At 36.8% G+C, this 24,939-nt stretch overlaps 1 protein-coding gene across 2 annotated transcripts; it reads left to right on the top strand.

The window, feature by feature from the left end:
• The first annotated feature begins 832 nt into the window (after window positions 1-832).
• NAA50 (N-alpha-acetyltransferase 50, NatE catalytic subunit) lies at window positions 833-24,816 on the top strand. Of its 2 annotated transcripts, none has more exons than XM_074214546.1 (5): window positions 833-1,068; window positions 18,478-18,611; window positions 18,876-18,995; window positions 20,030-20,096; window positions 21,679-24,816. In XM_074214546.1, exons 1-5 carry the CDS (start codon window positions 1,061-1,063, stop codon window positions 21,857-21,859), a joined length of 510 nt encoding a protein of 169 aa, XP_074070647.1. In that variant the 5' UTR covers window positions 833-1,060; the 3' UTR covers window positions 21,860-24,816. The 2 variants fall into 2 exon arrangements, with proteins under 2 accessions (XP_074070647.1, XP_074070646.1); XM_074214545.1 differs by having other exon boundaries at window positions 18,475-18,611.
• The last annotated feature ends 123 nt before the right edge of the window (window positions 24,817-24,939 follow it).

Here is a 24,939-nt window from a genome sequence, read left to right as displayed (position 1 = left end):
GTCATGTGACTCGCCCTAGCGCCGCCCCTCGCCCGCCGCCCCGCCCCCGAGCCGCGTTGCATCCCGGGAATTCTTTAATTTGCGGGCTTTTGGGGACTCGCTTTCTTGCCGTCCCGGTCCAGTGATTTTTTTTTTTTTTTTTTTTTTTTTAGCCATCTAGAAAGATACCTGTCCTATGGGAGGGAAAGCGATCTTTCTCCCTTTATAGGGTGTGAGAGCGACGGAGACGGGGCCAAAGGGTATTGCCAAGGAAATGACGTTTTTCTTCAAAGAACGGAAATGGCTAAGGGGATTCCGCCCGCTGGTCCTGGGGGGGGGGGGGGGGGGGGTGGTGCGGTGCACGGACCACATGACCAAAAAATAGCTCGAGTTGGGGGCGGGCAAAGGCATCAGAACGTCATGTTTTTATTAGCTTTTTAAAAAAGGTCATTATTTGGCGTTGAATATCCCCACGTAATGGACGAACAGAGACGAACGAGCCATTCCGGGCGATATTAAAGTTCGAAGGTCACCCTAGAAGGAGACGGAAGAATCCAAATGGCCGGGAAAAAGCAGGGGTGGGCTAGTTAGAGCCAGCCCCGGGGGGGGCGGGGGGGGGGCGGAGCGACCCGGATGGTGCCGCTTCGGCGCGGCGGGCCAGTCCAAGGCGAGCGGTGCGAGGGGTGGCGAGGAAAGCGGAGGCGGCTGTAGATGGTACGGTCCGGGAGGCGGGCGCTCTCCGCAGGGGCGGGGCTCGGGGCGGGAGCACGAGGCGGCCTGCGCGCCGGCGCGCGCGGAGGGGCGGGGTGAAAGGTCGCGGCGGCGCGGCGGCGGCGGGGCTCGGCGGGCGGGCGGGCTGGAGCGCGGCGGGCGGCCCCGCGGGCACATGTGGAGGAGCGGCGGCGGCCCCAGCCCCAGGGCAGCGGCCTGAGACGCCCCCGAAGGCCGCGGCGGTCCCCGGCGAATCGTGCCCGGCCTCCCGCCCGGAGGCGGAGGCCGGCGTGCGGAGTAGGGTCGCTCCCGGTCCGGGGCGCGGCGGCGGCGGGGTCGGCGGGAAAGACGGCCACGGCCGGCGGGGAAGATGAAAGGGTGAGGCCGGGCTGCCCGGGGCCGCGGGGGGGAGGAGGGCGGGCGGCGAGTGCGAGTCGTGCCCCGCCGCGCCCGGCCCGGGCCAGGCGGCTGCCATGGCGGCCTGGGCCTGGGCGGGCCGAGGCGGGCGCAGCGAGGGCCCCGGGCAGCGGCCCCCGGGCAGCCGGGGCAGGAAGGGGAGCGGGGGAGGAGAGCCCGGGCGGCCGGGCCGTGCCAAGGCTCGAGGCAGCGCGGCGGCCGCCTCGGTAGGTGGAGCTCTCGGCCAGCGCGGGGCACGGGGGCACCGGGCACCGGCTTTGTCTGGGCACCCTCCGAACTTGGGCCTCGGTGGTTGGCCCGCTTCCGGCCCCGCTGCCCCGGAGCAAAATGTGTTTCTACTTCTTTTGTCCTCGTTAAAATGTTGCTGTGGTTATTTAAAAAACAATGCCCCCACCCCGCCCCCACCCCCACCAGAACCCACCGATGTCCTCAGGCACCTTCTAGAAGAATTTAAAATGTTGAATGAAGAGCTTCCTTGGAAGTAAAAATCCCCAAAATTGACTTCTAGTAAAATGAAAGTTTGTGCTCGTTTTCATTTAAAGATTTTGGATCTGTGGCTTTTTTTTTTTTAAAATAACGATCTAAACTAGACTGGTCAAAATCCATGTTTAAGACAGTTTAGATAGAGATCTAAGTAGACTGCTCACAATCTATGTTTAAGACAAGGTGTTAACCTTTTTTTCCCCCCTCAGTAATCTAAGCAGACTGGTTAATTTGGTTGGGATAAATACTAACCTTTTAACATGAGTGAAATCGACCCACGGGAGGTATCAGAAGGTTCAGTTCTTTTAATTTAGCTTCATTTTTGCTACACTTTCTTTTTTTGCTTGTAAAATTTGAACCGAAATTTCTCATGTGTTGGTTTGTTTGATAACCTTTGTAAAAAGTTACAAAACGTTTTGTCCTCGGGCACAAATTTTTCCTAGAGTGTTCTATACTTTCTTTCCTAATTTGATAGCTATACTTTATATCAGGCAACTACATTCTTGGTAGAGTTGACAGATCAGCACATTCATTTTGATGCCCATGAACATTTAACAAAAGGACACGATGGTGACATGAGGCCTTTAATAGTCTTTATCTTGTGTTTTTTTTTTAAATCTGAAATCACTACTTAGCATGACAAGTATGGGAAAACTAGTTAACTTGTATATCCTTTGGCACCTGAATTGCATTTTAAATAGATTATTGAGAGACATAAGAACTATGGATGGTCTTTTGTATATCCTTTGGCACCTGAATTTCATTTTAAATAGATTATTGAGTGACATAGGAACTATGGATGGTCTTAAATTTTTTTTTTTTAGTTTTCATAACATCATAGATTTAGAACTGGAACAGATCTTAAAGATGTAGTACAACTTTCCTATTTTTTTAGATGAATAAATAGGTCTAGAGAAGTTGTGACTTATGGAACCAGGATTTGAGCTCTTCGCCACATCTTTTACTCTTTCCATTTTCCCCTGCTGTCTCCATTTGGAATTAATAGAATTACACCTGGAAGGGACATTTAAAACCACCTTAACTTACTTGTGTGTCATGTACTTTGGCAGTTTTGGTTCCCCTCAGAATAATATTGTTGCCTAAACTTAATTGACAGACACCTTTTATTTGAATTATAAGTTTGTAAAAAAAAGATTTAATTTTTTTTACCCATCAAAGTTCAAGCTCCTTTGAAATTGATCCATTTACTTGTGGGCCCCGGCTTAAGAATCCCTGATCAAGGCCAACTTGAGTTCTTGGTTGATTCCTCCAAGCTGCTAGTGCCTCTTTTCTTTATGTAATGTGTATATTCTCTTACCCATTCACATACAAACTCTTCTAGGTTTCAATTTTGTCTTTGTATGTTCAAATCTGGCACATTACCTAACTGGTAGCTAGTAGATACTTAATAAATACTTGGTGGCTGATGGAATTCAATTCAACAAGTGTTTATTTTAAGCTCCTGCTGTACCACGCAGAGTGAATGGGTATAGGGAATAGAGACAGAAATGAAACAGTTCCTGCTCTCAGGGAGTTAATAACATTCTCTTGGGAAGGAAAGTATATATATCCCTGTAAGTACAAAGTAATTGATTACTAACAGGAAAGGCCTCTTACAAGAGATAGAGCTTAGACTAAAGCCCATGGAGGTTGAATGACTTTCCCAGCTTTCCCCACAAGTAGTGACCTGGATGGGATGTGAACCAAAATCCTTTGACATTGTCCGAAAGTGTTCTTTCAATTGTTCCAATCTGTCTCTTAGGAATTAGGTGAACAACTTTGCATAGCATAAGACTTTATTCTATATTTCTGATTTATCTGATCTTTAACAAGTGTGTCTGGAAAGTTTCCATTAAATATGTATATGGGAGAAATATTTAAAGATTCTTTAGATTTTTCATATGTCAGACTTGGATGCAGTCTCCTGGTAAATACATATACCATATACATTCTAAAACTTTCTCTTCACCTTCACCAAATCCTTTCTTATCACCCAATCCCTACTCAGGAATAATGCTGAATAACACCTGTGGAATTCAACTGTGTTGCAAACTTTCTGTCTCATTGTTAGTCATGTACTGCTTTTTGTGATCTCCATTTGGAGTTTTCTTGGCAAAAATAACTAGTGGTTTGCCATTGTCTTATCCAGTGGATAAGGGAAAACAGGGTAAGTGACTCCCTCAGGGTAATGCAGTGAGTGTCTGATTCCTGAATTGAACTTGGCCCAGCCCTCTTAACCACTGAACCACCTAGCTGTTGGTTTACCATTTCCTTCTCCAGCTCATTTTACAGATGAGGAAACTGAGGCAAATAAGGTTAACTGACTTCCCCAGGTTGCCCAATTCAAGAATGTCTAAGGCCAGATTTGAACTCTGGTCCTCCTCACTTGTGGGTCAGCACACTTGCTAGGTGCTTACAAACCTGCTCTACCCAATGGAATAATAGTTCACATATAAAGCTCTTACTCACTTTAAATCATATCTTTCCTAGATACTTCTGGAGATCTTAAGCCTGACTATAACTGTCTATCAGTCAGTGTTACTATATTCAGGAAGCAAAAGTAAATAATATTTACGTAGCCCAGCCTCAATCACTTATTGTTCATGGGGATTTGGTAATGTTTGCAAAATATCTATATTGCTAGGAAAAGGAATTGAAATAATCTTTTTGTAGTATATACGGTGTATTTGCATATTTGTTTGTGTCTAACCCTATTGCATATGCCTTCTGAGACTAAAATCAGAAGAAATTTTACTCTTACCCCAATAAATACAGTTTCTTCTGAACCAACCTGAATGCTATCAGACTTACTCAAGCAAAACCTCCTGTTTTTACTGGAGCAGAAAGGATTAAATTAGAGAAGTAGGTCTTGGTGGGAAAGTGAGACACAGTCAGCATTCTTCTTTCCTCTTCACCATTTCTCACTCTTCCTCCTTTCTTTTTGGGGGCAGACATGAAAAGTAGACTTGACTATGAATTTTTAGGTTTTTGCAAGGCAAATGGGGTTAAGTGGCTTGCTCAAGGCCACACAGCTAGGTAATTATTAAGTGTCTGAGCCTGGATTTGAACCCAGGTACTCCTGACTCCAGGGCCGGTGCTTTATCCACTGCGCCACCTAGCCGCCCCTAAAATTTCAGGTTCTTAACAGTGAAAAATGAAATGAAATGATAAATGCACCCTTTCTATCACTTAGACATGTGCTCATGCTTCAATGTCTATTTTACAAAACGTTAAGAGAATAAAGGCTATATTAAGAGTTCACTTCATATTGGTAAATTTTAATGAAAAAGCTCATTTAATGGTAAGCTTATTAGACTATAGTTGCCATTTTCTACTTCCACTCCACACTATATATACAAAAAAACAGCTCTGAATACCTGCCTCTACCTTCATATTGCTGTTGTTAACCTCCAAGTGAACTTAGAAGAGCTTTATGAAATAAACTTTTGAATCAGTGCAAGGCAATAATTCCTAAATATGTAGTGACAAATGCTATCTTCATTATGCCAAAACCCTGTTTTTGCAGTGAAGTTCAAGAAAGTGTTTGTCGAAGGTATCCCCCCCCTTAGAAAATACTCTAAAATAGATATTTAAGAAAGGGATGAATAGAAAGGACAAACTCAAGTGTTTTTCTTCATCTATTACTTTTTCTCTTTTGACTGGAAAGAAATTGTTCGGTGTTTAGCACTCATCTAAGTTACATTAGTCTCGTAGCTTCATTCATTTTTCCTTGGACACTTAAGACTTCTTTTCTATCCATTTCAGGTGTTCATAAATAGAATGTAAACACAGTTACATTGTAGTTTCTTTTTCGTGTCTTAATGTACGGGCTCAAAATGTGCTTTACTGTAGTGGGTTGTTGACCACTTGTTAGATCATTTTGAGAGTAGGTTAGATAGTGAGGAAAGGTATTTCTCATCCTTTATTACAATTTACTTAAACCTAAGAATAGTATTATATGACATGAGTTCTAAAACTTATGAGAAAAAAATTATTAAAAGCTAGTTAAAACACATGTTTAAAAATATAAGAATAATTTTCATGTAAATTGGACAGTTAAAGAAAATTTATGTTGTTAGCTAAAGCTAATAAAATGGTTGAGCTAAAGCTAATAAAATGTTTTATTAGCTATTTATGCTTATCTCTATTCACATGCAGACAGAACTATTAGTCTTGGCTCTTTCTGCTTTAACTTTTGGTATTTCCATGGTTGGAGAGAAGCAAAGGCACACAGTTTTTTGGTTTGTTACAAAGTGAATATAAAGAAATATAATTTCTTGTATATTTCTAACAAAACTTGATCACTTAGTTGTTTTTTCCTTTAACCCTCATTTTTGGGGCATTCATGAGGGAAAAAATCCTGAAGTTGTAGACTTTATCCCTAACAAATTTAAAGATTGGATAGTAGAAATTTGTTGAGGGGAATAACCTTAGAAATAGTTATAGTCTTTCATTTTATAGATGAGACTAATGTAGGGACAGTGACTTGCATTTTATTTTTTATGAGGGGGCAGTGTGAGGGATAGATAATTAAGGCTTGCACAAATAAGAGAGGGGGAGTATTCTTTTGGCATAATTGGGGAGGTTACCTTTATGTGCTAAATGATGCATCAAGGCTTTGCTCATTATTTTATCAATGCTGACCACTGAACAAAAATGGCCTCCATTGCCACTATGATTTTGATATTTCTTCTGCCTGAAGATAGGACAATCTAAAGACTTTTATGAGATATATTAGTATATGGCACTACTGAAATCAGACTACTAAGTAATTCAAATGATTGAATCAAACTCAAGGAAATCTAGTGAGATGGGAAAAGAAATGTAAATATTATAGGGAGGTTTAAGTATACATATAAGCAGCATTAACTTGGGGCACACTTTCACACCTACAAATATTAGTCTTTATATTGTTACATGATATTCCACTTTATGGAATAGCTCTTTTCTGTATAATGTACACTGACCTTGAATATTATCTTGGGGACAAAGCTCTAGAACTGGAAGAGACCTTAGCTATCTAGTCCAACTTCTTGATTTCAGATGAGGAACCTGAATCCCATAAATATGATTTGCCACAAGGCTACACAGGTTAAATTAGAGGCAGAATTTGAGTCCAGATCTTCTGACTCTAAAGCCACAGTTTTTTCTGCTCTATCATACTACCTCAGGCATACTTTTTGTTGGTGCTCAAATGACTTTGTTTATTTTGTTTTCCTCTTGAAATTTTTAATCTCAAGTAATGGAATATTCTGGATTAATATAGTTAAAGTCTGTGATTTCCTGATGATGAGTGAATATGATTTTTACTAAATTGATTAAAATGGCTCTACATTGGAGGTATAAATGCAAGTAGCAAAAATAAGAATACAGCAGTGGTATAACTGATAACTGTTACTATTGACAAAAATATAAATTGTGGTTTAGCATAACCACTTTTTTTTTATTTCATGTACCTATACTGAGCTAAAGTAAACTATATTCTTGTGGGGTTTTTTTTGGCAAGGCAATGGGGTTAAGTGACTTGCCCAAGGCCATACAGCTAGGTAATTATTAAGTCTCTGAGTCTGGATTTGAACTCAGGTTCCCCTGACTCCAGGGCTGGTGCTCTGTCTACTGCATCACCCAGCTGCCCCTTATATTCTTGTGATTAAAGGATATTAATAGAAAGTATCGAACACAGTGCAATTAATCACTTTCTATTGTTTTTCTTAATTTAGGTATTCTAGAATAAATACATTGAAGCCATTATTGGTAATGTGTATTTGTTTCCGTAATAGGTCTCTTTTGAACCAGTTAGCCTTAAATATGGCTGTGATCTGTTAGGGTTTTTTTTTTTTCTTGTATGGCATGGGAAGGCTTCAAAACTAGCTAGCTCTTGCTGTGGGTGTGGGTATGTGTATGTGTATCTGGAATGGTGAATTGAACTCAGAGCAGAAATTAAGTGGAGGAAGAAAGCGAGGGAGAGGAATGAAATACATTACTTAGGATTACCTGAAAAGATGGGGGAAGAGGGCTCAAAGTTGCTTTCTCAGACCTATTAAAGAATTGACTCTCAAATAGTTTTAGAAAAAACTAGATTGGTCATCTAGGCCAAGTCAGATATTCTAGTCTGGAGGAAAAGATCTCATTAGACCCAGGTGACTTTTGATGTCCCTTCTGATCTATGCTTCTCAGACTCTAAATACTGTTTGAATCAATTTTGTATTTATATTTTTATAGTGTGGTTCTTTTTCCAACAATAGATTATAAGCTTTTTGAGGCCAGACCATCCTGTTTCATCTTTGTGATAGTGCCTAGCGTAGGCACTGTATATCATATATGTACCCACTAAGTTTAAATTGAATTCAATTTGGGTCAGGCCATTTATTGTTCTTGTTCCTTTTGTCAAGCATTTAACGTATCATAAATACATAAGAATATTATTTTTTACAACCTAAATATTCCAATATTTAAACTCTAAATGAGGAAATGTGATCTTAAACACATTTGAATGTTTTGCAGATTATCATCCTTTGTCAGATTAGTACTAAACAGTCAGGGAATGTGAAATCAGATCAGGCAAGACAAATACTTTATTTTTCCATCTGCTAGTGAGTTTAAAAAAGGGAGAAGGACGAGATTGGGAAAATATTATCTAAGTAAATCGTATATATTGACCTTGTTCTTAAGAAAAGGCTGGCAAGCCTCTTCTATAAAAATTTAAAATTTATTTCTAGTCTTGCATGAAAAAATACATTTGAATAAAAAAAAGTGTGTGTGGAATGACTTTTCTTAGGTAGAAATTAGTCAACTGCAGTGCACATTCAAGAAAAATTTAATGTAAGAAATTTTAAAGCTTCAGAACTATTTGTTACTACTTTTTCCTCTTATTTGAAAATATTTTCCACTGAGTTCAGTTTAGAACTAAAATTTGTTAGAAAAAATTACTTCTGCTTGATGCATTACCAGTGTAAAGAAAGCTAATATAAAATTATTATTGTTATAAATCTAAAATAGGGTCACATAATTGCAATCGAATTTAAACAAACTTATCCTGTATTGCTTTTATATGGTGTTTTAATATGATTTCAATTTAACAAGGTGGACTACAATGAACTAAGAGTCTACAATATTATATGTGTGAGACATAACAAAACATTCTTTATAGAGAATGTACTTTGAATTTAATCTTTGGACTTGGTATTTATGCATTAGTTAGCAAGAAGTAAAGATATTTTATTATAGAGTACCACACTCTTCTGTAACTGGTTAAAAGATTCTAGATCCTTGCAGATGCTTTTTCTTAAATAAGCAAGCTATAACTCTTCAAAATCTTTAATGACTGAATTATATAGTAATAATAATTTTTTTGGTTTTTGGGTTTTTTGGTCCTTCATTTTTGAAGAGGACCATGTCATCAGGGAGATAATGCCATGACAAGCACCTGAATTGGATTTGAGTGAGGGGGGGGACTGTGCTAAGTCATCAGTCTCACTTTCTCATCCAAGAGCCATCTGGGTTCCAGTGGCCAGCTATGAATTGGGATGGCCCTGGATGTGAGGCAGTTAAAGTGACTTGCCCAAAGTCACTTGCACAAAGTAAAATAGTCAAATGTCTGAAGCCAGATTCAAATTGCTATCTTCTTGAGTCCAAGGCCAGTGCCTGTCCATGAATTATATAGACATACTGTAGTTATGTAGCCCAGAGGTGTCAAAACTTAATTCTTTTCAGTCTAGCCTATATATTATTAGAATACTCAATCTGCCTCTGATTTTTTTTTTATGATCTTAGGACAGTTTTTAACCTATGATTCAGTTTTCTTATATAATAATAATAATAATAATAATAATAATAATAAGTTACATTCATATACTACTTCATATACATAAGCATTTTGGTTCTTGTAACAGCACTGAGATAGAATGCAAATATCTACATGTTACAAATGAAATTTTGGCCAAGGTTAAATGACTTGCCCAAGGTCTCAGAGCTAAGCCAAAACTTGAGTCTGCTGTGTCTTTTATAATTATGATTCAGTGTTTTTTCCATTGTAGCAAAGGTGCCCACCAAATAAAGGAGACTTTTTAACCTGTGAGTAATCTTGAATTTTATCATGTCATTCAGAGTTCTCTATAATGATCTTCTTATGTACATCCATTCTTAACTTTGCTTTTTTTTTTTCTTGTTTTATTTTTGGTCTATTTTCTTCTTGGTGTTTTTTGGGGGGGGGCAAGGCAATGGGGTTAAGTGACTTGCATACAGCTAAGTAATTAAATGTCTGAGGCTGGATTTGAACTCAGGTACTCCTGATTCCAGGGCCTGTGCTCTATTCTCTGCACCACCTAGCTGCCCCCACCCTTAACTTTTCCATCTTCAACTCTGGTCAAAATGGTTTCCTTAGAAAATCAAGTTTAGTGTGCTGAGGATATGGGTAATATTGTGCTTAATATGTATCTTGTAGTGGTGTAGGAGATGTGCAAATTTGAGGGCAAATCTAGGACGATGACTATTTTTTCAAAGTTACTGGTTTTTACAATCTCATAACTTTAAATTGTTCCCCTGATTTTTATAATTTTATTCAATCCGGGCAAGTCTTCCACTGAAATGATCTTCATTTCTTATAGCTTTATAGAATTCCATTATGTTCATAATATCATGATTTGTCTATTTCTCCAACTACTGGGCACCTGTTAGTTTGCAGTTCTACAAAAAAAAAGCATCCATAAATACTTTTGTAGGCATGATTCCCTTTTTCTTTGCTCTCTTTGTGATATGTGCCTAGTAGTGGTGTCATTAAGTCAAGTGTTTAATTTTTTGTGGAATAATATCAACATCTTGTGACTCTAAATTATTGCACCTAAAGACCTTGTGAATAAATTTATTTTCCCAGTTATGCGTATAATTGAGATTACAAATTGCTTGCTCTACAAGTTGAGAACTTAAGATTCTTCACTGAATTAATTAGCACCCTCTATATATATGAGTGATTCTCAGAGATTCATTTAATATGAATAATATCAATAATTAACTAATAGACAGCTTTTCAGGACAGAAATTGGGATGGGGGCAGTTAGATGGTGCAGTGGGACAGAGTACCAGCCCTAGAGTCAGGAGGACTTGAGTTCATATAGGACCTAATACACTTAAACACAAGTTGTGTGACCTTGGGTAAGTCACCTATACCCTGACTACCTCACATCCAGGGCCATCACCAGTTGTCCTGATTCCTACCTGGCTACTGGACCCAGATGGCTCCAGAGAAGAAAGTGAGGTTCAGCATCCCTTCAATAAAATCCAGTTCACTTGCTGATTCTCTGCCCCTCATAGTTTTCTTTGGGAATAAAGGACAAACATTACAAATAGATATAGATGGTTAAGTTTTCTAGCAAGACAGATCCATCCCATTGTCTATTTCCTATTACTTAGATAAATTAAAGGATTTACTCTTCTGATATTTAACTGTTGATCTCTTTAATTTCTGCCAAATATAGTCTTTAACCACTGCTAAATTAAATTTCTTCCATGTGTTGGATTAATTCTGATAACCTGCCAAAAGATAAAATTATCTTTGGTAAATTAAACTTTTATTAAGATTGTCGATTTTCATTCTGTATTATAGTTCTTTCTATTGACTATATCAATAGAAACCCATAGATTAGAAGTCTTATATTATTAGTGTAATTTATTTTTTCCCTACTTAGGAATACCATTAAAATTTTATTCCTTTTTTAAGTCATAAAATTTTGAGTTCTAATTGATCTAGCCTTTAATTCACCAGCAGAGGCTGCGTGCTAAATTTTATTGTTACAGATATTCTTAAATTTGAGGATTCTTAATTAGTTAAAAAGAAGTTACCAGGGGTGGCTAGGTGGTGCAATGGATAGACCACTGGCCCTGGAGTTAGGAGTACCTGAGTTCAAATGTGGCCTCAGACACTTATTAATTACCTAGCTGTGTGGCCTTGGGCAAGCCACTTAACCCCAATTGCCTTGCAAAAACCTAAAAAAAAAAGTTACCTAATTTGAATACCTAGGAAAAATTTAGTCTGCAAATCATAAGTCATCATTTCTTAGCTTGGCATTCTTTTCTGCTTCTGCTCTTGTGTATAATGGACTACTTAATTCCTGAATCAGAATCCAGGTTATTTCTAGCCTTTATTCTACTTCTTAGTATTCTTATATGTCAGAGCCAAATCATCATTATTGCCTTTTTTTGCTGCCACTTTTAATTATACCTGAATTCTTCCTAATCCATAGAATGTTAGAGTTAAATGAGATTTCTGACACAGCTTTCCACCGCTGATTTAGAATTATGCTATGGATCTTGAGATAAAGAGAAATTAAAACATGTGGAAGGTCACAATAATTGAATTATGCTTAATTAGAAGCAAAAGTGTCTTGGTTCCTGATTTAATGTAGCTTGACACTGTACAATACTGTACAGAAATTTTGCTTTAGGAAAGAAACAAATGGAAGTGTTACAAATATATTAAATTGAAACAAATTTATAAAAAGTAACTTAGCAAAAGAATTAAGTTCTTAATTTAACCACGAGTAGCACATTTTGAAGCCCTACTCTGAGTCCCTATTTTGTTCCTCAATTATCAGTGTATTCGAACACTTTAAAATACCTAAGCATGTTCTGGGATTTAAAAGGTCAAAGAGCATTGTACATTTATGTATATATGAAATTAGGAACATGTGATTCTTTGTGAAAATACTTGTTCTGGCTCATAAATCCAAGAAATAATTTCAGAGAGTTCTAGACCATATGTAAGAAATAATTACTCTACCTTATTAGAAAATGGGGTAAATGTTATGGTATCCCCATATAGAGGCAGTTCTTGCTCCCTTATGGAGTATAAGTATACTGATCTTTCTAGTTCCTGAATAGGTTATTTATATAGTGAAGTTCCTTCCTGCTGTGTAGGTGAGAATGGCCTCCCTGTGTCTTTCTAGTTTTGTACATTTTTTTCTTAAGTGATTATGAATCTCAATTAGGTGCCTGCAGTATTATTCCACAATAATTGGGAAAGAAACATTATATTGATTGCTTAATTACTATTTTTTCCAATTTTGAAGTACGTTATCATTTTTACCCAAACATGTTATCCTTTGCTCTCTTAGAAATACTGAAAATACATCCTCCAGAGCCCTCCCAATTGTCTTCTCCAGCACAAAGCTATCTGTATTTGAGGTTTAGTCTAGTTCTTTCTATCTGGTATTCTTTAGTCCATTTGTCTTTCTTTGTAACTAGAGGAACAAGAGCCCTGGAAGTGATGGTACAACCAAGGCACTTCTGGTTCTAATTTCAGCCCAACCTTCACAACCATTATGGAAAATTAGCTCCTTTGGAGAAGGGGCCAGCCATCCCCAACAACTGAGAAAGGCAAGCCAGCCTCAGTGAAATGTGGGCTTCTTGAGAGAGCATGGAGACAGCATGTGTTAGGCAAGTCAGGCCGGCACAATCATCTTGACTGATGTCTTCTCTGGGAGCCTGATAGATGGAGACAGCAAAGGACCCCAAACTTGAGTCTTGGGAATACCAATGCTTCAAGTTCCAACATCATCAAGGGAAATAATCCCTGAGGAGATGCAGCCTGGCAACTGTTCCTGTTAGGTGCTCCATCCATAGCTACCAAAGACACAGAAAAGAAAGTTTTTGTTACTATCAAAGCCTTTGGGTCTATTTAATGGTTCAACATCAGAAAATAATAGTGGAAATGAAATTAAAGAAGAGCTATTTAAGTCTAGTTTCTCCATGGGGGAAAAAAAACAACAATATTTCAGTTTAACTCCTTTTTTTCTTATAGCATAAATTTATCCAGCTCCTCCCATAAAATGTTCACTTGGTCCCAAGATCTCAGATTTGTAGTAACAGCAGTTAAGGTAATGTTTATAAATCGTCTAAAAACTGATTCTCTCCTTACCCCCTTTTAACTCAGTTACAGCAGAATTTGATGAGAGATTAACCTTGGACCAAAGGTCATTTTATATTTTTTTTTAATGTTTGTTGCTAGGGTTGTTGTGACCAAAAAAATTCATTGTTTAATGACCTGTCTTGTGAGGATGAACCTCTATGTTCTGAATTAGGATGATCCTTGAAAATACAATCCTCTACTCAGATTGTACTGTATATAATCTTTCTGATGCTGTAGAACCCAACAGAACTTGCATTTAACCCACATTGGCCTTAGAAATCTCAGTCACCTCTATTCTGTGAGCCATCAGAGTAAGACTTTGTGAAGCATTCAGCTATCAGTTACATCTTTGCTAAACAAATGGCTTTGGGGAAATGGTGGTCCTGATTCCAACAGATTTCTGACAAGATTATATTATATTTACTATTCATACTTCCAGCAGAACAGAAAGAGGAGCAATGGGAGGTAATCCACATATTCTAATCTTTCATGTTCAATTGTTATTGGGGATAGTTTTCAATTCCTGGAATTTTTAACCCCTAGAGCAAATTTAAATATAATTTGGGACTTCTGATCTAGAAGTAGAGTTATTTTTATTTCTAGATTGTCAGTGCCTTAAAGAGGCGCTTTTGTGTGTCTTTAAGAGATCAAATTATATAAAGTCATTTCAAAAACACTTTTACTGGTACAATCTATAATGCTTTATACATTAGTTTAGATTTGTAGCAATTTTGAATTTGAAAGCATAGTCAATGGAATTTTGTGTTTACATTTTGCCAGATAATGCTTTCCTAAAATTATTTTCAAATGTCCTCGTTTTCCTGCATTGTACCTTTAATGTAGCATGATCTGTGTGCTAAGGTATATTTACAAGTCGATGATACTGCTCTTGCTATATTTAAAATACCCACAGGCTTAAATTTGAACCAAGTGATCAGTTACAGAAGTATCTATTTCAATCAGACCTCAGTCTAAGGGAACTATATTTGAAGTTGAATTTTGCTGACAAGATTCCATGCAATAAGCATGTCTAAACAACCTCTGGTATTCTAGTGATGATAAAGATTTATTCTATCTACTTTTTTACAAAAATTTATTCTGCCAGTTGAAACATTGTCCTGTATTCAGAGTACTTTGTCCTTTCTGCTTAACTTTGTGGTTAGCCTCTACTGAGTTTTTAATTCTACGTGTCAAGAAATTTTAAAACTAAAATACTCTTGATATAATATAAACTGTTTTCCCTATTCCAAATCTCAGAGTGAAAATGGAGAATAGCTATTCTGTTCTTTCTCTGTAATAATTGATGTAGAGATCAACTTAAGAATGGACTGGGACTTTTGATATATAATAGTGGTAAGAAAACCATGACCACAAAGCAGTGTGTTTTTATTAGAAGAATCATAGGTTCAAATGCTGACTTATTTGTGTGACCAGGAGCAACTCATAATCTTTTTGAATTTTTTTTCATAAAAAATACTGAAAAAACATACCTCACAGGAGATATGAGTCTTAAGACTGTATGTAAATGTAAGTTTTGAAATTTCTTTTTAATAAAATAGTGCAGAGTGACTGAGGAAATAATCATTTATGGATCAGTTCCACCTTGGAAGAGAGAGGTATCACCTTTGGAGGGCTCCCCCAGACTCTTTTTATATTTAACCTTTTTATCATCCAGTACAACGTTGGTGGAGGCAGCAGTAGGGTATGTATGGGATGTCCATATATACACAGTCATCCTACTTTGGTGTCTCTTGATTTGTCAAAGAATATGCCAGATAAAGATGTAAATGTGACAGACTTTACAAAAAAAAACTAGAAAGAATAATAATAGATAACATTTATATATCAACTTTAAGCTTTTCAAAGTGCTTTACAAATAAGTTATTTTACAAAACCCTAGAACACTGGTGCAGGAAGGGTTAAGTGACTGACACAGGGATATCGTAGTAAATGTCTGCAGCCAATTTACTAACATTAGGTAATAAAATCAGTATCAAAGGAGATATTGACAGAAGAAGAAATTCATAAGAATAAATAAATTTAAAGCCAGAGATAGCATTTGATTAAAAAAGCAATGTTATAAATCAAGTCCTATTTTGAGACCACTAGAAGAAATGTTTTTTTTAATTTGTATTTATTTAAGGCACTGGGGTTAAGTGACTCACCTAAGGTCACACAGCTAAGCAATTATATTGTCTGAGGTTGGATTTGAACTCAGGTCCTCCTGACTCCAGGGCCAGTGCTCTATTCACTATACCACCTAGTTTCTGCCCCCAGAAGAAATAATTTAAAATAAGGTAGGGGAAAGATAGGTTGGGAATTTTTAATTTTTCTGAAAGAGGAAGAAGTTCCTTTTTATCCCTTGCCTAGCAACCATTTTCTGACCAGAACTTTTAGGGAAAGTCATTGGGGCAGGGGGAGGTAGAATAGATAAGTACAATAGAGTTTTGTTATGTTATGTCTATACATAACAGTTACTCTATTTTGGCTGCCCTCTTTTTTTTTCTTTTTTTTTTTGGCAAGGCAAATGGGGTTAAGTGGCTTGCCCAAGGCCACACAGCTAGGTAATTATTATGTGTCTGAGGTCGGATTTGAACTCAGGTACTCCTGACTCCAGGGCTGGTGTTTTATCCACTGCGCCACCTAGCTGCCCCTGCTGCCCTCTATTTGTCAAAGCATGTGCCAGAGAATCAGAAACTACAGTAGGACTTACTGTGTTTGAGTTTTTCTGCTTTTAGAAAACCATCCTAGGGAAGTATAGAAAGAGTACCAGTTGATTGACTATAATTTTCTAAGCAACTGTTTATTTCTGCAATGATGACAATTGATCAATTTAATCTATAATTAACTAGCTTCGAGTACCATAGCTTGTTTTTTTTAAACATTTTTTAATTTAAGGCATTGGGGTTAAGAGTGACTTGCCCAAGGTCATACAGCTAGGCAATTATTATTAAGTGTCTGAGGTCAAATTTGAACTAGGGTCCTCCTGACTTCAGGACCAGTGTTCTATCCACTGAGTCATCTAGCCGCCCCCCCCCCCGGGGGGGTTGCTTATTAAGCTTCTTAATAAACTGATGAAATCAATCTTACAATGAGAATATAATCTTACAATGTCTCATGATAGAATTTTTAGAGAAATGAAAACATTATTATTTAGATTTATAAATTATGTTTTTTGTAATTTGTGTTTTGAGATCTGATAATAGACAAAAACCCAGGGCAGGACTTTAGAGGTTACTTAGTGCAAACTCTCTTTGCCACATTTCACTGATAGGAAAATCAGTATATCCTTCCATTTTTATTCACCTTGCATTTTGACACCCCATTTATTTACTGTTACTTAAAAGTTGGTAGCTTTTAAAAGATTATAAGCATGGAAATGACATATGCATGAGGCAGATTAGTTTAGGCTATTGTGAAGGATAAAAGGATAAGTTTTGAGGGCCTACAGTAGTATATTGTCAAGAATTTTAAGGCTACAAGAGATATTTGAAAAGGTAGAATAAACAAATTTCCATAATGTTTAAATTATGAAGATAAAGAAAATATCAAGATGAAAATAATGATATCAAGGTTTGGAGAAATTGCTGGTACCACTGAAGTCAGATTCTAGGAGGGAAGTGCTTAATTTTAGATAAGTGTTAGGTCATTAAGCTTTTTGTGAAAGGAAATTTTTTTTACTGCAAAATTTGTACATTTGGTACCCATTCAGAATTTTATGTAGAGCTAAAAGTTATCCAAAATTTGTTTCCCTTTCAAAGGTCATTTTGTGAAATTTGAAATATGTTGATGTTCACTTTTTTTTTGTAATGTTATTTATTTTCTTTTGGGAGCAATGATGACTCTTTTACTATAGGCTGTGATCATCTGTCCTGTGATTATTCTAGTAGCTGGGCAGGCTCTTGTTCATCCTCTTATTCAGTGGGTCTGATTCTGATTAAGTTATTTTTTCCCTTGAATTTACCATCCGTTGATACTTCTAGATACTTAAGTTCACTGAGCTGAAAGCTCTTGAGGAATTGACATGTTACCACAGTTTTAGTAAAGGTTATTAGTGAATATTATATTATTTACTATTTGTATATTTTCATATGTTTACTTAATATTTAGGGCAGCTCAGTTGTAGTGAATAGTGTTTGCTGACTCTGGACCCAGAAAGACCAAAATTTAAAATTCTCCTCAGACACTTAACAGTTTTTGTGCCTGGGCAAGTCACTTAACCCTGTTTGCCTCAGTTTTCTCAACTGTAAAATGAGTTGGAGAAGGAAATGGCAGACCATCCCAGTACTTCCAAGAAATTTCCCAAAGGGATCATGAAGACTTGAACATGTCTGAAACTACTGAACAACAAAAATCAATATTTTAGCAATATTCCTTCCCTGGCCCCCCTTACCTGGGTGGCTGTTATGTAGCACTTTTTTCTTTTTTGGCCACAGCAACTCTTTAATGGATAACTTTTTAGATTGTAAAGGGATTATGATCTATACTGTTAGAACTCGTAGCTCACATACATAAAATATTAAAATATCCTTCCTGATTTAGACTTTTGAGTTCACTTGGTACTTGAAAGGTCATCCTTATTCTTTGACTTCTGCTTTTTTTTGAGCTGTTAATTATTTTGCTCATTTCTGATAACCTTATTGAAGTAAATTAATATTTTGTTGATTTGTCTTAGATTTAAACGGCAGAAAAATTATTTCACTGAATACAAGATATTATCAGGCTGTTAGTTTAACTAATTGTGCTCTGAACAATATTTGTCTTATTATAATAGCAATAACAATTATGCTTTTTTCCTGTAGTAGAGTCTTTATCACTTACCGTGACTACTTGCAAAATATTTATATTTATTTAATTCTCATGGAAGAATATAGCAATGTAAGTTCATTTTTCATCTAGAAGTCAGTCCATTTTGGCATGGTATTAGAGTAGTCAGTAATTGTCATTTGTGGGGGTATTGAGCACATTTTGGTTTGTTCCAGTAGCCGGATCGAGCTGGGAGACGTGACACCACACAACATTAAGCAGTTGAAGAGGTTAAACCAGGTCATCTTTCCAGTCAGCTACAATGACAAGTTCTACAAGGATGTGCTGGAGGTTGGCGAATTAGCAAAACTTGGTATGTGGCTTATGTTTATTGATATTTTTGATATTGAAATCTTAGAATTGTGCTCTTTTGTACAAATAAAATCCGTTGTAATTTCATTTGGTAAAGATTATTCTCTGATGATGCCATCTGTCATCCTGGACATGTCACCCACATACTCTAGTGATATGAAATCATAAGTTTTAACTAAGAAAGCCAAAGAACTACTGAAGGATACCAATTAATATTTGCATACCATTGTTGAACTTAAAACCTTTTTTCTTTCCTTTCATGCAGCTTATTTCAATGATATTGCAGTGGGTGCAGTATGCTGTAGGGTGGATCATTCACAGAATCAGAAGAGACTTTACATCATGACACTAGGATGTCTGGCACCTTACCGAAGGCTAGGAATAGGTATTTTTTTTTTTTTTTTCCATTCTTCCACTCTGAACAAATATTGAAAGACAATACTGACCTGTATTATTAGGTCAGAGTGAGATTTAATTAGTATTGTTAACATAATTTTAAAGCTTAATGTTCTATGCTTTAAAATCCACATCATTTGAAATTATGGCTTAATTGATCAGCTGATCACACATTTCATTCAATCCTGAATGGAAGTTTTGCTATCGGAGAGATGACCGTAATGTCACAAACATCACTTGGGCTTCTGTTACTTTTTTATTCTTATTTCTTCTTTGGATGCTTCTTTATTAGGAAGAAGACCTCTAGAAAATATAGTTCCACCTCTTGAATATACTGCATCCCTTATGGATGCAAAATCTAAAATCCTGAAACATAAATGTCTATGAAAATGTAGGTGTCTATCAATTTCATTAGGTTTTTTTATACCTATATAATAGTAAAAACTGGACAATCATTACTGATCTCTTAAATTCTCTGGGTTAATACTATTCATGGTTTGGGGATGATTGTTTGCTAAAATGTGATTAGGGTTTTGGGGGGTTGGTGAGGCTGTGGAGTTAAATGACTTGTCCAAGGTCACACATCTAGTAAGCACCAAGTGTTTGAGGCTGGATTTGAACTCAGGTCCTCCTGACTCTAGAATTGGTGCTTTATTTGTTGCACCATTTAGCTGCTCATGTGATTAGTTTTTTTAATTCTTTTTTTGCAAGGCAATGGGGTTAAGTGGCTTGCCCAAGGCCCCACAGCTAGGTAATTATTGCGTCTGAGGCTGGATTTGAACTCAGGTACTCCTGACTCCAGGGCCAGTGCTTTATCCACTGCGCCACCTAGCCACAGGGAGCTAACCATTTAAGAGGAAAGTCAAGACGGGAACTTAAACCTTTGGATTCTCAAAATTTGAGATAAACAGTAGTCTTCCAGTTTCCCATAGTGAAGCTGTTTAATATGCATCATGGTATAGGGTTGAAATTGTGATTCTGTTTCAAAAAATAGATTTTAAAATGTGTTTGACTTATTTACAGGAACTAAAATGTTGAATCATGTCTTAAACATCTGTGAAAAAGATGGCACTTTTGACAACATCTATCTGTAAGTAAATTATATAACTATTTAATGAACTATACTAGAAGTAATAGTTTAGTATTTCTGTAATGATTTTCATATCTTAAAAGTTATTTTACATATATTATCTCTTATTCCTGTTTAATAGATGAAGGAACTGAAGTAATAAAAAAAACTATAGACTGCTAGAGATGCATACTTTATATTACTCAGGATTTTCACTGAACTTGAATTATTAATGATCAAAGATTTGAGGCTATTCAGCTGATAGGGGCTATTTTGTTCTTAAGGGTTATGTCTTAGAAAAGTCAAAACTGGATTGAACTACTTGTTAACACGTTAAAGAAAGTAAAGAACAGATGTAGCATTCCCTTTGTGAAATAAATTTTTTTGCATTTCCAGCTTTTTTATAATGAAGCAATTTAATGTGTATTCAGTCAAAAAAAGGATGTGGAAATAGATGTTCCCCCCTATCACCCCCCAGGAAATATTTACCAAAATAAGAATAAAGATTTAAGACCTTGAGAACTCAGTTTATTTCTTTTCCCAGGTCCTAGTGTTCTTAAGTTCTCATAAATGAAGTTACATCATTGGATTGTAATCTTTAAGAAGCAGCTAATTCTCTCCTTTTCTGTGGCTTCTTTTTTTTAAAGTTTTGTTTTAGTGCTTTTGAGAAATACAATGGTATTACTTTCCTATACCCTTCCTTTCTTATGAAGCTTTTGATATCACTTTTATGCCTTTTGTATCATTTTTATTTTAGCATGTACTCTCCCATCCCCTATAAGCCATCTGTAGTTAAGAAAAACTCAACACTGCCCCTCCCCCCACCCCCATAAAAGGATAAAAAGGTTACCCAGGCAAAACTATTTGAAATATTGGTCAAGTCTTAATAATGTACTCAGTGTTCCATACTGGAAAGTCATAACCTTTGCAGAGAAGGAAGAGAGAGAGAGGTACATTTTGTTGTTGCTTTGGAGTTATATTGTTCTTACTATGTGAGAACTGTACTGCTTTCCTGGTTCTCCTTATGTCACTGTGCATTAGTTCATATACATCTTTCCCGAATTCCCTGAATTCATCATTATCTTTTTTTATAGTTGTAATAGTTCTATGCAGTTATTTGTTTAGCAGTTGCTCTTGACAGTGGGTATTTTGTTTAAGTTCCAGTCAATACTGCAAAAGGTGTGTTACTATGAATATTTTGCTGTACATTATTTTTTGACCTTGAATACCCAACAGTGGGAGTTCTGGGACATTATAGTTATTTTTTTAAAAGCTGTAACACCAGTTGGACCAATGACGTTTCCTCCAGGGTTTCCCTTGACCTTTATAACTTCAAAATTAGAGAGATTTTATTGCACTCTGCTAACCTCAACAAGTCTTACAAAGGTGGTAAGTGCAGATTCACCATCACCATCATAAAAAATGTAAAACTAAGGCATGTAATGGATAATATTGTTGTAACCATATGTTTCTTTATAAAATTCTGATTAAATCCCAACTCCACTTTGACTTTGAGACAGTTGTATAGACATATCTGGACTAGCAGCTATTGCTCCTCATCTATACTTATGAATGCTTTCATGATTATATTTTTATATTTTAGGCATGTCCAGATCAGCAATGAGTCAGCAATTGACTTCTACAGGAAATTTGGCTTTGAGATCATTGAGACGAAGAAAAACTATTATAAGAGGATAGAGCCAGCGGATGCTCATGTGCTACAGAAAAACCTCAAAGTTCCTTCTCTTGGCCAGAATGCAGATGTGCAAAAGACCGACAACTGAACAAATTACGAATGAACTTTCTTGCACTTGCTTGTCGCCAAATAAAAGAGAGGCCCTTTGATTTCTCTTTCCTCCCCCTTTTAGAAGCTCCCCCCCCCCCAACCTTATTTCTCTTCTCTCTTTTGTTCCTTTCCCTCCAAAATTTTAATACTTCTTCCAAGGACTGTAAAATTAATCATGTTTGGGTTTTTTTGTTTGGGGTTTTGGGTTTTTTGTTTTTGTTGGGTTTTTTTTTTGTGAGGGATGGGGTGGGTAAAGGGTGGAAGAGGTGTCTTATCTCTAGTTTTACAGTTGGAGGGGATAGGTGGTCCTAAAAAAATTGGATGTCATAATTTCAGATTTACTTTTGAGTGATTTTTATGTCCTGCTTTCACATTGAAGGGCAGATAATTAACAAATATTTGTGTATTTCTCTTTTCTCCTCCCCCCACCCCCCAAAATAGCAATATCTTGTCCTCTAATTCACAGACAAGTTTTGTGTGTTTGTGGTGTTTGAGATTTAAAAAAAAAATCTGTGGGATACTTAATCCCCTGAAACATTGCCTTGCACTCCACCTTTCAACCCTTCTGAGATATTTCTCAGGAGTTTGGAGCATTGTTAACCCTGTAAGAAATATTAAGCTTAATCTTTTTTTTTTTTCAAAGCAAATATTTCCCCCAATCCTTGAAAGGGGGTGAAAAGTGTTATGTCATTTGGTCTCAGTATTTTTGAGTTAAGCTTCTCTGTTTTTGCTGATGAGTGGACTGGTTGTTTTGCAGGCTTATCCTACCTGCTACTGATTGTTACTAGTGACATTAATGATTTTTGGTGTCTGTGGGTTGGTAAGATGCTAATGAAATCCTTACATCCCAGCTAGTACTGTGTCCTTAATTGACTGAAAGGTTTAGCGTGGCTTACTTTCCTCCTATTTTCTGCAAACACCTTGTCTGCTTTTGGAATTCTTAATATAGTGGTCAGTCCCAGCCTTGCAATTGAAGGGACACCCTTCTATAAGTCAATCTTCCTAAATTAACCTGGATGCAGGTACTTGGACTTTTAAGGGACTGCTTATCATTTTAATCAGAATATCTGAAATGAGGTTTAGATGGGTTTATGCATCATGACTTGTGCATTTGTCATCTCCCCCCACCCCCTTTAAATTCAGCTGATGCAGACTTTTAAACCTGTGGCCACTGGAATTTGACATGCAGGGCAAAGAATGTGTGCAAATAATTGTTGCAAGAATTATATCACAGGGATCCTATACTTACCTATATCTTACCAGGAAACATCCCAAATTTGCTTACACCATGTGCCTGCCTTGTTTTTGTTAAAGGACATTAGGGAATGGCGGTATTAAACATGTTTCTACTCTTGAAAATGGTTCTCCCAGAAGGTGTTAAAGCAAATGTCACTGTGACTGCCTCTGCCCAATGAACTATTTTTATGCCATATCATTTATGGCAGGTAAAAAGAGGGTATTGACTGGTTGACTATAACATAACTTTTGTGCTAACCAAGAGCTATGGGAAATATTTCTACGAAATTAGAAATGCACAGGATTTTATGCTTCCCTCTCATGATCCTACCCCCTCTATATTTTAATTTTAATTTTGAGTTGCCAATGTTGATGCCTAATAATGCAAATGTTTATTTAGACTATTGGAGATATAATACATAGGGTTTGAACTGTCTGTCCTTTGTTTTTAAGGATACAGTCGAATTATATTTTTGTCCTCTTATGTAAAGTTTTTACACATTTGAAGAGATGATAGATTCCACAGGTCCTTTTCACATATTTCATAACCATCTTAACTTTTCAAGAGATATATGAAATCATAACTCTTCATCTAGGATCATCTTGGGTGCCATAATTAAATGCTACCAAAATGGGTATCTACAAATGAGTTCCTGATCCAGTCTACAGCAACTTAAAGCTAAGCTGTGCATAAAAAAGGCCCTAATTTTCATACATAGATGAAACTGAGATTATGGTTATTAAGAAAACTGACTGAGCTAAAAAAAAAAATGAGATTGCAGAACTTCAGGTTTTTTGTAAGCTTCCAGAATTCAGTGTAGGTGTTATGTGTTACTTTACTCTTCCCATTTTTAAAACCATTTACAGTGAACCATCATTACTCCTGTGAATGTGTCCCTAAAAGTGATTATTGAAAAACTATATCAAAGAGCTATCTCACTGTGAACCGCAAGTACATATTTTGTAAGGGGGAAGAAAAAACTCAGTTCATTATATGAGTAAACTCCGAAAGAGTCACAATGTTGTAGTTCTATTTCTCTTGCCTCCTACCCCCTTTCCCCCCCAGAAGGTTTAATCTGAAAGCTCTCATAATGAAAGTTTTGAGGAAAATTAAAGGACAGTAATGGTCATGGGACTGATACTGATACCAGATTTGTCTAGTGAGGAAGAGGAACATGAGAGAAAAGAAAGTGAAGAATGGTTCTTAGGTCTCATTGAAGTCAACAGGAGACTGTAATAGTGTCCAGTATGGAACAATTATTTGGATATGTAGTAAAATTTGTTATCTCTGGTGTTTTAGAAAAGGAGCAACCCCTTTGATTGGAAGACCACAAGAGAAAACATCCATTAGGGTTTTTACCAGTTAAAAAATTATAGATCTTAATCAAAAAAAGTTTCCAGGGGGGAAGAGCATGCAAAGAATCTATGCAAATAACATTCATTCAGATAGTGCTTCTCTGTGGGAAAAGTTAAAAAATTTTTCCCAGCAGCTTGGTCACCAGTTGAAACAATGAAGAATATGTTGTCCATACAAAGAAATGCCAGAAAACTATTGTGGGGCAGTGGGAAAGAAAAGCTCCCTCATTTTGGGGAGGGAATAACTTTTTAAAAATACTTAAGTGGCTGAGTTTACTTGGTGCAGTTAAGGATTAAACCTGTCAATTTTAACATGACATTGCTGTTACATCTGAAATAAACAAGTGATGTTTTGTTCTGGTAGTGCCCTGTGATGTCTGATAAACTAAATTAAAACACTCCCACTATATTTTGAGGTTTATAGGGTATGCCCAATCAGTGTTTTTGCAACCAGTTTACTGACTTTATTAATCCTTTAAAATTTCA

This window comes from Macrotis lagotis, chromosome 1 (genome assembly GCF_037893015.1).
Source record: "Macrotis lagotis isolate mMagLag1 chromosome 1, bilby.v1.9.chrom.fasta, whole genome shotgun sequence".
NCBI classification, from domain to species: Eukaryota; Metazoa; Chordata; class Mammalia; order Peramelemorphia; family Peramelidae; genus Macrotis; species Macrotis lagotis.
This window is presented reverse-complemented; position numbering and strand designations above follow the sequence as displayed.